The sequence below is a fragment of the Pristiophorus japonicus genome, chromosome 21, assembly GCF_044704955.1.
Source record: "Pristiophorus japonicus isolate sPriJap1 chromosome 21, sPriJap1.hap1, whole genome shotgun sequence".
In the NCBI taxonomy this organism is placed as follows: Eukaryota; Metazoa; Chordata; class Chondrichthyes; family Pristiophoridae; genus Pristiophorus; species Pristiophorus japonicus.
In genome coordinates, this window is record NC_091997.1 from 63552966 (window position 1) to 63565675 (window position 12710).

The window sequence follows — 12710 nt, forward strand, 5'->3', positions numbered from 1 at the left end:
TCTGCTGGTTGGGGAGTCTAGGACTAGGGGGCATAGTCTTAAAAATTGGCAGACCTTTTCCAGAGTGAAATTAGGAAACACCTCTACACACACGGTGGTCGAAGTTTGCAACTCTTTTCTGCAAACGGCAATTGATGCTAGACTAATTAATTTTAAATCTGAGATTGCTAGGTTTTTGTTAACCAAAGGTATTAAGGCATATAGGCCAAAGGCGGGTGGGTATGTGGAGTTAGGTCGCAGATCAGCCATGATCTCATTGAATGGTAGAACCGGTCGAGGGGCTGAATGGCCTCCTCCTGTTCCTATGTCTGGGGGAATGAGCAGAATACTCTTATCAGGCTGGCCATGCAACGTGAGATGGAGTGCCACAGCCTAGCATCAAGTTATCATTTATCGGAGTATTACCCGACTCGCGTGCTGCACTTGCTAACTTCACCTCCCTTTCCCTGTGCTGGACTCTTGAGTTGGGCTAACCTTTTTAAAGTGACATAGAAACATAGAAAATAGCTGCAGGAGTAGGCCATTCGGTCCTTTGAGCCTGCACCGCCATTCAATATCATGGCTGATCATTCCCTCAGTATCCCTTTCCTGCTTTCTCTCCATACCCCTTGATCCCTTTAGCCGTAAGGGCCATATCTAAATCCCCCTTGAATTTATCCAATGAACTGGCATCAACAACTCAGCGGCAGGGAATTCCACAGGTTAATAACTCAGTGAAGAAGTTTCTCCTCATCTCAGTCCTAAATGGCCTACCCCTTATCCTAAGACTGTGTCCTGTGGTTCTGGACTTCCCCAACAGTAGTTGAGGGTGTCTGGCTTGAGGTTCATTGGGTGCTCCCAGCTTGCCCATTTGGGCTCATTGGCTCCTTCCAGTCTGCTCTCCCACCTGCAATCTCCTTTTTATTTAAAATGGAACTATTGTTTGATTGTTCAGTTTGTAAAAGGGATGACTCCCTCTTGAGTTGGAGATTGTGCTCGTTGAGTGTGTGTTCATGACTTTATTTTGCTCCATGCACTTTAGTAAACTTCAAATACTGATACTTTCTTGAAAAAAAAATTGTACTTTGCTAAACAATGGATTTCCTGCAAAATGGCCTGTCAGCATGTTGGGCACTGTGCAAGCTGTTATGGACAGAACTTGGGAAATCTAGATTGCTAAACTTCATTAATACCCTTGCTTTTTCTTGCTAACTTTTTTCTTTTTAGATGACACATGTATTGGTTGTCGAGTGACTGGCAAACTTTGGTTAGAAAAATCAAGAGTTATTTGGATCAAATTACTGATGCTTGATTTGCATTTGGACCCTGTTTCTTTGACTGCTCTTCAATCTGTCACCAGGCAGGGGACCAACAAGGCAGATCTAACGTGGGGTTGGTGTTTATTGCTAAGCTGCAAGTAGTGCAGGTGAAACCTGGGGTAAAAGTGGTGGCGTCCGAGGCATTAGCGCCGCTGAGTCAAAGTTGTGGATTTATCTGCATAATTTTCTACATTGCAACAGTGATTACACTCCAGGAGTACTTCATTGGCTGTGAAACTATTTTGGAATGTCCTGAGGTTGTGCAATGTGCTATAGAAATGAATCAGTATCCTTGACCAGGCTAACATCCCCAGTATTGAAGCACTGACCACACTATCAGCTTCGCTGGGCAGGCCACATAGTTCGCATGCCAGATACAAGACTCCCTAAGCAAATGCTTTATGCAGAGCTCCTTCATGGTAAACAAGCCAAAGGTGGGCAGCGGAAACGTTACAAGGACACCCTGAAAGCCTCCCTGGTAAAGTGCAACATCACCACTGACGCCTGGGAGACCCTGGCCGCAGACTGCCCGAGGTGGAGAAAGTGCATCCGGGAGGATGTTGAGCTCTTCGAGTCTCAACGCAAAGAGCGTGAAGAGGCCAAGCGCAGGCAACAGAAGGTGCGCAGCAAACCAGCCCCACCGACTGCTTCCCCCGACAAATGTCTGTCCCACCTGTAACAGGGTCTGTGGCTCTCGTATCGGACTGTTCAGTCATCAAAGAACTCACTTTGGGAGTGGAAGCAAGTCTTCCTCGATTCCGAGGGACTGCTTATGATATGAGAAATGCAAGTCTATTAATGTGGGCTGACAATCCAGTGCATTACTGAGCAGGTGCCATGCTTTGGGTATGACACTAAACTGGGCACATGGACATGAAACATTGATACAAGTCAGACACAATAGAAGTGTCCTGCTGTGCCTGGACTCTGGCCTGGACTAGCAGTTCAGGTGGACGTTAAAGATCACGAGGCAATACTACAAGGGGACCGTCAGCCAGAAACCTTTGCCCAACTTTGAATCCAGCTCAGCAACTCCCCCAGCAAGCTGGTCTGTGGTGAAACAGTCACTATTTAATCACCAGATGTTGCAATGGATGTTTGCACAAGTATGGGAGTGAGACGACTGGCAATAACTGCAATTGTGAATGTAACTTTTATTGACTTCTTGCCCACCATTCCAGACTCCATCAAAAAGAAGTGGCAGTCCCATTAAGTCTGTAATTCTTGGATCGAGGCGGATTATTGGCAGTAGAAGCACTGTGGTGAACAGAGATGTAAGGACTTTCTTGACTGAATTGGACACCTTTTGCTGGCTCCAGCAATCTGAGTGGAGCAACTTGGCTATAAGTCCCTGCAAAAGTGACACACCATGAGTCAGTCATTGTGTCTGGTTTGCAACCAGTCTCTGCATCTATTCCTGCAGAATCCAGTGTTTGCTGCGTTAAATTGAACAGCCCGACCTGGAACAGGAGGGGAATCTCGGTCAGACTTCACTGCATTCAGTACCTGTGTGAGAACTGCAAATTCTGAGCTTAGATTCTTAAAGATGTCAACAGGATGACCGTGAAGCTGGGAGGAGCAAGAAATCCAACCCTGTGCCTAAGGTTCTGGCAGTTAAACCAGCAGAAAAAAACTGGCTGAATCTGCAATACAGTGAGCATTTTATAAAATTGAAAGTTATCAGAATTTGATGAGTTTGAATGTTACCCTTTCTCCTGCAGGATCCAGACATTGAGAGGGAATTTTCCTCTCCCTGCTGTCTGAGCTGAGCTTGGAGTTTTAACCTGGTCTGTGGTGGCTAGGGCAGCACCGAGCTGCCAATTAAATTGGCAACATGACTTGGACCATAAGAGTAGGGTGTGGAACTGAGAGCGTTACATTAATTGGGTGGTGATATGCGATTGCAGCTAATGTAAAAGTGTACCGCAAGCTATACTTTCTAGAAAATGCAAGAAACCTCTGCATGTAACTTGGCCCATGAATAACTAGCAAATGTTGGTTCATTATATTTGTGTTTCTGGTAATTGAACACGTGCTGCTGTGTTTAAGGAAGTGAATTCATCAGACAGAGAGCGGGGTGTTTCCTTCCACTTTCTGTTTGGTCATAACCCAGTATCCAGCACTGATACCAAATCCGGCAAGGTGGCAAACCCACTGTGTTTACAAACAGATACCCTCGACAGACAATATCTGCACTGCTTGTGAGGTGATCACTTTGAATGCCACACTGCACGCTTCTCTCCTGTTGTGGAGATTATGATGCAGGCATGCTATATTTTACCTCCGACTGCTAAGGAGAGCGGATTGCAGGGCTTGGGTGTGTCTGGTTAAGTGAGGAGAGGAATTCTGCTTGTTGGAGCCTGCTGCTCGTGCACTCGAGTGTAGGTAGCGCTATCCATCTATCCGTTTTGTGTTGCAGGACGTGGCCAATCCACTCTGCAGAACCTTGAAGCTTAATAGTGGGTGCTGGGATCCCAGGTCCATCTTCCTGGTGGTGAGAGCGGTGACACGTACTTGATTCTTTGCAGAGTGTGCCCTTCCTGTGCCATTATACTTTCAAATGTGCCACAGGAATCTTGCCTTGCTTCAGAATAAGCTTGCAGCTGGAATGTGACTGTGCTGAGTGAGCACGGCCGGGGCGGTGCTAAAGTGCAGCTCATTGATTAACATTCTCAGATTCCCTCCTGTAGGGTATGACTTGTACAGACATTATTTTGTTGGGTTTTAATTGTATTTAAAGCAACTCTGAATCTTACATTGGGGGGGGGACCTGTAATGTAGGAAAGCTATACTCTTTAAGATCCTTGTTTTCTCTTTTTTCCCCCCTTGCTAGTGTAGGAGTTTCATCGGCAATAACCACACTCAAATGGCCTTTAGTTTGTGAGCTTTGACAGTGAATGTTGGGCTGTTTGATTACAGCAGGCATCACAGTGGATCAGATCCCGTCTTCACTTCTGGGCACCACGCTTTAGGAAGGATGTCAAGACCTTGGAGAGGGTGCACAAGAGATTTACTGGAATGGTTCCATACTTGAACAAAAATGTTCTTCTACTGGAATGGATGAGGGATTTCAGTTATGTGGAGAGTCTGGAGAAGCTGGGGTGCTTCTCCTTTTAAAGCAGAGAAGGTTAAGGGGCGATTCGATAAGAGGTGTTCAGTGTTGAAGGATTTAGATAGAGTAATTAGGGAGAAACTGTTTCCAGTGGCAGGAGGTCACAGATTTAAGTTAATTGGCGAAAGAGCCAGAGGGGAGAATAGGGAATTTGCGCAGTGAATTGTTGTGATCTTCAGGCACTGCCTGTAAGGGCGGTGGGAGCAGGTTCAATGGGGAATTGGATAAATATTAAGGGAATTGATTTTACTGGGCTATGGGGAATGAGCAAGGGAGTGGGATTGATTGGTAGAGCCAATGGCCTCCTGTGAGATATTATTCTATGATCTCCCTATTTGTGTGTGTGTACACTTCCAGCGCAGGTTGCTGCCAAGTGATCAGGAGCTGCCACCATGTTTGCTCCTCCCATGTCCGTAGCAGTCTGAACTTTTTGAATTGAGTAGACTGTTGATGATCAGATCAGTTACGAATAGTTCCTCTACAACTGATGGAGGAGATTAAGGAGGAATATCTGCTACAGTTGCCTCCCGCCACAGTATTTTGATGCCTTAACCATGGCTCCCTCTACTGTCGGGACCGTGTTTGTTTTATTCTGCAGTGTCTGTGCATGTAGGCTTGCATGGGGAATGGAGAAAGCTTGGCCTAAATGGTTCCCCTAATCTCTGACTACTATCTTCTCGCAGGCTTGTAGTGGCAGAGCGGTATGCCTGGAGTTGTGACCTTTTTAATCTGCTTTCCCTCTGCGTCCCCCTCTCTATCCGTATTGATCAAAATTATTTTGTTAACAATTGCTTTTTTTTAAGCCTACTGTACTTCCTACTTATGCTTCCCTTTTAGAAACATAGAAAATAGGTGCAGGAGTAGGCCATTCGGACCTTCGAGCCTGCACCACCATTCAATAAGATCATGGCTGATCATTCATCTCAGTACCCCTTTCCTGCTTTCTCTCCATACCCCTTAATCCCTTTAGCCGTAAGGGCCACATTTAACTCTCTCTTGAATATATCCAATGAACTGGCATCAACAACTCTGAGTGAAGAAGCTTCTCCTCCTCTCAGTCCTAAATGGCTTACCCCTTATCCTTAAACTGTGTCCCTGGTTCTGGACTTCCCCAACATCGGGAACATTCTTCCCGCATCTAACCTGTCCAGTCCCGTCAGAATTTTATGTTTCTATGAGATCCCCTCTCATCCATCTAAACTCCAGTGAATACAGGCCCAGTCGATCCAGACTCTCCTCGTATGTCAGTCCTGCCATCCCGGGAATCAGTCTGGTGAACCTTCGCTGCACTCCCTCAATAGCAAGAACGTCCTTCCTCAGATTAGGAGACCAAAACTGAACACACTATTCCAGGTGAGACCTCACCAAGGCCCTGTACAACTGCAGTAAGACCTCCCTGCTCCTATACTCAAATCCCCTAGCTATGTCGGCCAACATATCATTTGCCTTCTTCACCGCCTGCTGTGTCTGATGTACCTGCATGCCAACTTTCAATGACTGATGTACCATGACACCCAGGTCTCATTGCACTTCCCCTTTCCCTAATCTGCCGCCATTCAGATAATCTGCCTTCGTGTTTTTGCCCCCGAAGTGGATAACCGCACATTATACTGCATCTGCCATGCATTTGCCCTCACCTAACGTGTCCAAGTCACCCTGCAGCCTCTTAGAGTCCTCCTCACAGCTCACACCACCACCCAGCTTAGTGTCATCTGCAAACTTGGAGATATTATACTCAATTTCTTCATCTAAATCATTAATGTATATTGTAAATAGCTGGGGTCCCAGCATGGAGCCCTGCGGCACCCCACTAGTCACTGCCTGCCATTCTGAAAAGGACCCGTTTATCCTGACTCTCTGCTTCCTGTCTGCCAACCAGTTCTCTATCCACGTCAGTACATTACCACCAATACCATGTGCTTTGATTTTGCACACCAATCTCGTGTGGGACCTTGTCAAAAGTCTTTTGAAAGTCCAACTACACCACATCCACTGGTTCTCCCTTGTCCACTCTACTAGTTACATTCTCACAAAATTCCAGAAGATTTGTCAAGCATGATCTCCCTTTCATAAATCCATGCTGACTTGGACTGATCCTGTCACTGCTTTCCAAATGCACTGCTATTTCATTAATAATTGATTTCAACATTTTCCCCACTACTGATGTCAGACTAACCAGTCTATAATAACCCGGTTTCTCTCCCTTTTTTAAAAAGTGGTGTTACATTAGCTACCTTCCAATTCATAGGAACTGATCCAGAGTCGATAGACTGTTGGAAAATGATCACCAATGCACCCACTATTTCTAGGGCCACTTCCTTAAGTACTCTGGGATGCAGACTATCTGGCCCTGGGGATTTATCAGCCTTCAATCCCATCAATTTCCTGCCTAATAAGGATATCCTTCAGTTCCTCCTTCTCACTAGACCCTTGGTCCCCTAGAACATCCAGAAGGTTATTTGTGTCTTCCTTCGTCACCACCTCTGTCGTGTGTGTGTCTTTCTACCCCTCGCTCCTTTTTGCTGCCCCCTTACAAAAGATTAAAAGAAAAGAGATTGTTGAACCCTTTCATAGAAAGTTTTTATTTTTACTTCGAACAAGGCCGCCATTTCTGAGGTATGCTCCTGCGGAAAGCTGGCCCCCAGTAATGTGCTCGCTCAGCGAGCATGGCTGTTTGCTCATGTGATTAATTCTGAGGGGAAAGTGAGTTTTACTGGAAGCTTTTCTTTGTATTTCCATGTGAGTGTGTGGAAATGTACTGTGAGGGACTAAACCCAGGGGGCAGATGCTCAGTTGTGAGGAAAAGAATGGGCAATTTATGGGCCACAGAGCAAGGCTGCTTGGTGCTGCTGCTGATTGACTTGTGGCTGGATTCACTTTTAGTGCCACTTGACCTTTTTTTAAATAAAAAAAGCTGTTCATTGATCTAATGCTGGTGCTTCTAACTTTTCAAAAGTAAATTTTCATGTCTTTTTTTTTTTAGACCAGCCCTTTGGAGATGGATTTCACAAAGACTCCCAGCAGCAACTCCAAGGCAAATGGGATACATTCTGATGACGATGAGCAGGATATTTTTGCGGGTAAAGGGTTTAAAAACTCCAGTAATTACACAGCGTGTTACTATTTTTCTCATTGCAAGATCCTTTAACAGCCAGGCTAGCTGGTCCCACGGGTGCTCTGTCATCCGGCCGGTACAGAGAGGAGGCTCTCGGGGTTCATTTACACAAGGAATTGCGCAGGGGCCCATGGATAGTGCACATTTCATATTGGAAAGCGACGCTTCAGCAGTGATGTGTGACCACCCAAGCGCTGGTTTGATCAACGCACTGTCAGGTCCTGAGCAGGTCTGACTGGGCTCTATCCCTTCCACTGCCGCCCGCAAATTTTGAGAGCCGTCTTGTTGGCATGGCGATTCCTTCCTCCATATTGATTTTCTGGTGGGAGTACGGCACATTCTTGATATAACAATGTTGTGGGTGCTATAACTGTGATTTGTACCTCAAGTTCACATGCTGTGCTGTTTTGGAGTGGGCTGTATTGTGTTTTTTTTTCAAAAGATGTGTTGCAAATTTCAGAACCGGCTTTCTGTTAGCATTTAAGAGATCCTAATATTGTAATTTTTAGTTAGGAAGTGCTTCACACGTCTGCATTCTTGCGCTGGCCCCAACCCTAAAGTTTGTATCTCAAACGATATTCTGAGGCCAAGACTACATTTTTGAACTCTTCGCCGAGTGCTGCAACCCTGCGCAGTGTCCCTCGGCAGGTATGATCCAAAACACTCACGCTCCAATACACTGTCGCTTAGATCGATGCCTGTGATCCACGCAGTGAGTGCCTGAATTTGTGCCATCTGTAACAATTGCCGCGCAGGAACCAGCTGCCTTCTGCTAAAGGTGGGTGGTGGAGAGCAGAGCTACAGGGTTGAGAGATGTGTTGAAAGTATAGGGAGAGATTAGTGCTGTGTCCCAATTGCGGCAACATTTCACAGCCGTGAACTACACCGAACAGCAGGAGTCACTGCGGGCGTTGGCTACAAGTGCTCCTGAGCTGCATTATTCGTACTGTTACATTGCGATTGAGTGTGTCAGCCTTTAGCAGGGAGATTGTGTATCTTTGGTGTAATGACCGCACCCCTTCAACTTGTGAAAGATCTGTCTGTCCTTTCATTATGGTAAAAGATGCTGAGGGTGGTGCACTGTGGCAGTACCGAGTTATGATGAATGCTATCTCGTTGCAGAAGCCACTGTGGAGTTATCTCTGGACAACGCTGAAAATGACATGAGTCAGACCAAACTGTCCACTGCTGGCCTGTCAGCAACACTTCCACCCAGCAGTGCTGTACAACCTCAGACTAAAGTATACCAAGAGGTAAGGTTAATGTGAAGTCTTCAAATGTTGTGAAGTATAAGCCTTGCAGTGAGAGTTGTACCTTGTTCTCAACTTTTGAGAAAAATGTTTTTTAAATACGATCCCACAACTCTTTGCCCCCCAGGTTGTCTTAGTGTTTTTCTCTGCTGTAGGTAAACATTAATTTCACAGAGAGGGCTGTTGCCTACTGAGCAAATACTACCTGTTGCTCATCAGTATGGGACATTGCATCATCATTCTTGCACAAGTTGCTGAGCGCTGGTCTCCTATTTGGGCTCCAGCAGCCCAAGGTGGATAGACCTGCACCCTGCGCTATTCACTGGCACTGGTACGAGGTGGTCCTGAACCCACACCAATCAGCACCCTTGCAAATGGGCCAGTGTTTGCCGCAGCTCAGACATTGATGCTTTTGTTTAATGTTCTTTTACGGTTGCATTAGTAGACTTGCAGCCATTACTGCAGCTGGACAGTGTTGCTGACTGAGGGGATGTTGCCACTGCCCCGGTGCTACTTCAGCAGGTTCCTGGATAGTGAGCAGCAGGAACCTTGGTCTGTTTCTTCTCTCCCTTCCTAATGGAGTGTTGTAACAAATAGTATCATCATAGGCAGTCCCTTGGAATCAAGGAAGACTTGCTTCCACTCTAAACATGAGTCCTTAGGAGCCTGAACAGTCCAATACGGGAACCACAGTCCCTGTCATAGGTGGGACAGATAGTCGTTGAGGGAAAAGGTGGGTGGGACTGGTTTTCCGCACGCTCTTTCCGCTGCCTGCGCTTGGTTTCTGCATGCTCTTGGCGATGAGACTCGAGGTGCTCAGCGCCCTCCCGGATGCACTTCCTCCACTTAGGGCGGTCTTTGGCCAGGGACTCCCAGTTGTCAGTGGGGATGTTTTCAGGGAGGCTTTGAGGGTGTCCCTGTAACGATTCCTCTGCCCACTGTTGGCTCGTTTGCCGTGAAAGAGTTCCGAGTAGAGCGCTTGCTTTGGGAGTCTTGTGTCTGGCACGTGAACGATGTGGCCTGATCAAATGTGGTCAGTGCTTCAATGCTGGGGGTGTTGGCCTAGTCGAGGACGCTAATGTTGCTGCGTCTGTCCTCCCAGGGGATTTGTAGGATCTTGCGGAGACATCGTTGGTGGTATTTCTCCAGTAGCTTGAGGTGTCTACTGTACATGGTCCATGTCTCTGAGCCATACAGGAGGGCGGGTATTACTACAGCCCTGTAGACCATGAGCTTGATGGCAGTTTTGAAGGCCTGGTCTTCAAACACTCTCTCCCTCAGGCGGCCGAAGGGTACACTGGAGGCGGTGTTGAATCTCGTCATCAATGTCTGCTCTTGTGGATATGAGGCTCCTGCGATATGGGAAATGGTTCACATTGTCCAGGGCCGCGCCGTGGATCTTGATGACTGGGCGGCAGTGCTGCGAGGACCTTTGTCTTACGGATGTTTAGCGTAAGGCCCATGCTTCTGCCTCAGTAAATACAAACAGTAATGCCTCCATCAGTAGTTGATTTGGCACAGGCTGGGGGTCAGATTGGAGCTCTTTGGTGTATGCAGCTCCGCTTGTCACTGTTGAACTAGTTGGGCCATTGCTGAACACGGACTCTTTCCCCGTTTCCAGATCTGTTTAATGTGTATGACTTTGGATCGCAGGGGTCAGGTCTTTGTGCTAAGCTGCCGCTCATTCTGCAGTTTAAGGTATTATTGGAACCGCTGCGCGTTCAAATCCCTGTGATAATGGTTCATTTTCCTTGCACTGCCTCCCAGTGTTGGGCCAAGAGTGAGTGAGCTTTTCCTATCCAGCTGTGTATCAGTGGTACTTAACCTTTTTATTATTGCATGGCTCCATTGTACAAGTCGAAACAAGATATTTGCGTCTCATGGGACAGAGTGGTCACTTTTTTTTTCCGGATTATAATTAGTATCTGCCATCCCTTGAGTTTGCTGAGGTACAGGGAGAAAGTACCTGGAGATGTGAACAAAAAGTAGACTTTCTTTGCATGAGTGTTACTTTAAATTTTTATGATCCGGCTATTTCTTTCATGACTCATTTAGGTTGGGGTTCAGTGTAGCGTTGGCCCGCTGATGCCCGCTGGGTCCTGAATGGTGCACGAGGAAATGATCACACACAGCACTCGCTTATATTTGCATGTGCAGCATATGGTTTTCCCAGAACCTGAATACTTGGGCTCTTCTCCTATTGCCTTTGAATGATGCACATCACTGAGGATGAAGGAGACCCTAGCAAATCTGTCATTATAATGCATTCCAAAATGTGATCCCATGTCTTGTATTAGTAGTGCAGAGCTCTGCAAACTGGTGGAACTGCAACAGCAGTGGCATATTCTAATGTCACCCTGGCTCAGTTGGTAAGTCCAGTCTGAGCAGGGAGGCTGAGTATAGATTCAAGTTCTTCCCCAGAACTGGACCATTCTCTCTAAGCTGACACATGCAGTGTAGTGCTGAGCCGGCCCAGGAAGGCGATGGCTGTGAAGAGGGCGACTGGATTGGACGTCACCATAACCCAGGTCAGTGATTGGAGCGTGGGCAGGTACCGAAGGAGTGGCGAGAGATTGTAGAGTGATGTGATCGGGGCCCAGGAGAGGCGTGAGTTCGGGGCTCGGAAGAGGCGTGGGTCCAGGGGTAGCACGGGCTAGCCCACACTGAGCTATGTATGCGCGCTAGTTCCGTGCAGCAGAGCTGGTCTCCAGTCGTCTTGGTTAACCCTTGCCACTGGACCAAGACCGTGCTCTGTCAAGCCCATGTGGTGGCTGGTGTGTAATGGCCACCCCATGTTAAAACATTTTTTTTTTTTAAATCCACACAATCTTCCACCCTTCAATACATAGTTCGGGACCTGGAATATTAGGGCCTTCATTGAAACACCGGTGAAATCATTGAACTCATCCCTTTTTGGTGTGGAAACAAGTCATCCTTGATTCGAGGGACCGCTGAAGAAGAATAGTACTGAGGCAGTGCTGCATTAGTGAAGCTGCTGTCTTTTGGGGACGACGTTAAACCGAGGCCCTATCTGCTTGTTCAGATATCTGTGAAACATTCATTGCACTTTTTGAAGAGCAATTATATCTCTACCAACACCACCAAAAACACAATGTTTCTCTCATTGCTTTTGGTGTCTAACCTTGCTGTTTCCACAAAATAGTGTCTGTCAAAAATCCCTCATGGGTTCTGAGGCACTTGTGTCCTGAAGATGTGAAAGGTGCAATAAACACAAGGCCTTAATGTTGGAATTGCTCATTTGCATCAGTAGAAAGCAAAATACCAACGATCACCATTTTTAATTGGGAGACATATTTGGGGTCAATCGTATGTCTACTGTAGAAAGCATAGCAGAGTAGTGATCAGAATGATAAATCAAAATGATAAATTAGCCACGCAGAAGACGTTTGATCAGTTCTACGGAAATGTCTGTCTTTGGGTTGCTGACTAAATCTGTTCATTCCCTTGGCAGTTGGAGGAAGTAGAAGCAGAGGAGCAGGAGGAGGGCGAGGATCAGTTTGACATGAATGTTACGGTTACCGAGCCAGAGAAAGTGGGTAAGTGTATGATCGTGTTTCAAACCAAGATGAGTTTTGGTCCAGGGGAAGTGAATTGGTTTTCCTGTGGTTAATGGGAGCATGCATCACCTGTGTAGGTTAATGCACTCTACGTGCTGCTTTCTATTGCCAGCGCTGTCTGTAAATCACTGACGGCCATTTAAGAATGCAATGCCTTTCTTTATTTCTCTTTCCCTGCCTTCAGCATGAACCTCTGTCAAATATTGACAAATACTTGACTTCAGTACCCCCTGCAGATTGAGGGCTCCACAGTTTTAATGTGTTTTAAATTTGGAGTGATGGTCTAATGGAGCACTGTGTACAGGGTCAGGATGCTGATGTGATGTTGGGTGAGCTTTCTCTACTATTCCTGATCAG

At 46.6% G+C, this 12710-nt stretch overlaps 1 protein-coding gene across 2 annotated transcripts in view; it reads left to right on the plus strand.

Annotated features, from left to right (window-relative positions):
- LOC139234034 (sorting nexin-1-like) overlaps nucleotides 1–12710 on the plus strand; it is a 39046-nt gene that overhangs the window by 2099 nt on the left and 24237 nt on the right. For both annotated transcript variants that reach the window (XM_070864890.1, XM_070864891.1), the window contains exons 2-4: nucleotides 7394–7490; nucleotides 8648–8778; nucleotides 12248–12332. In XM_070864890.1, coding sequence (XP_070720991.1) covers nucleotides 7394–7490; nucleotides 8648–8778; nucleotides 12248–12332 — 313 coding nt within the window. The remainder of the gene's footprint in view (nucleotides 1–7393; nucleotides 7491–8647; nucleotides 8779–12247; nucleotides 12333–12710) is intronic.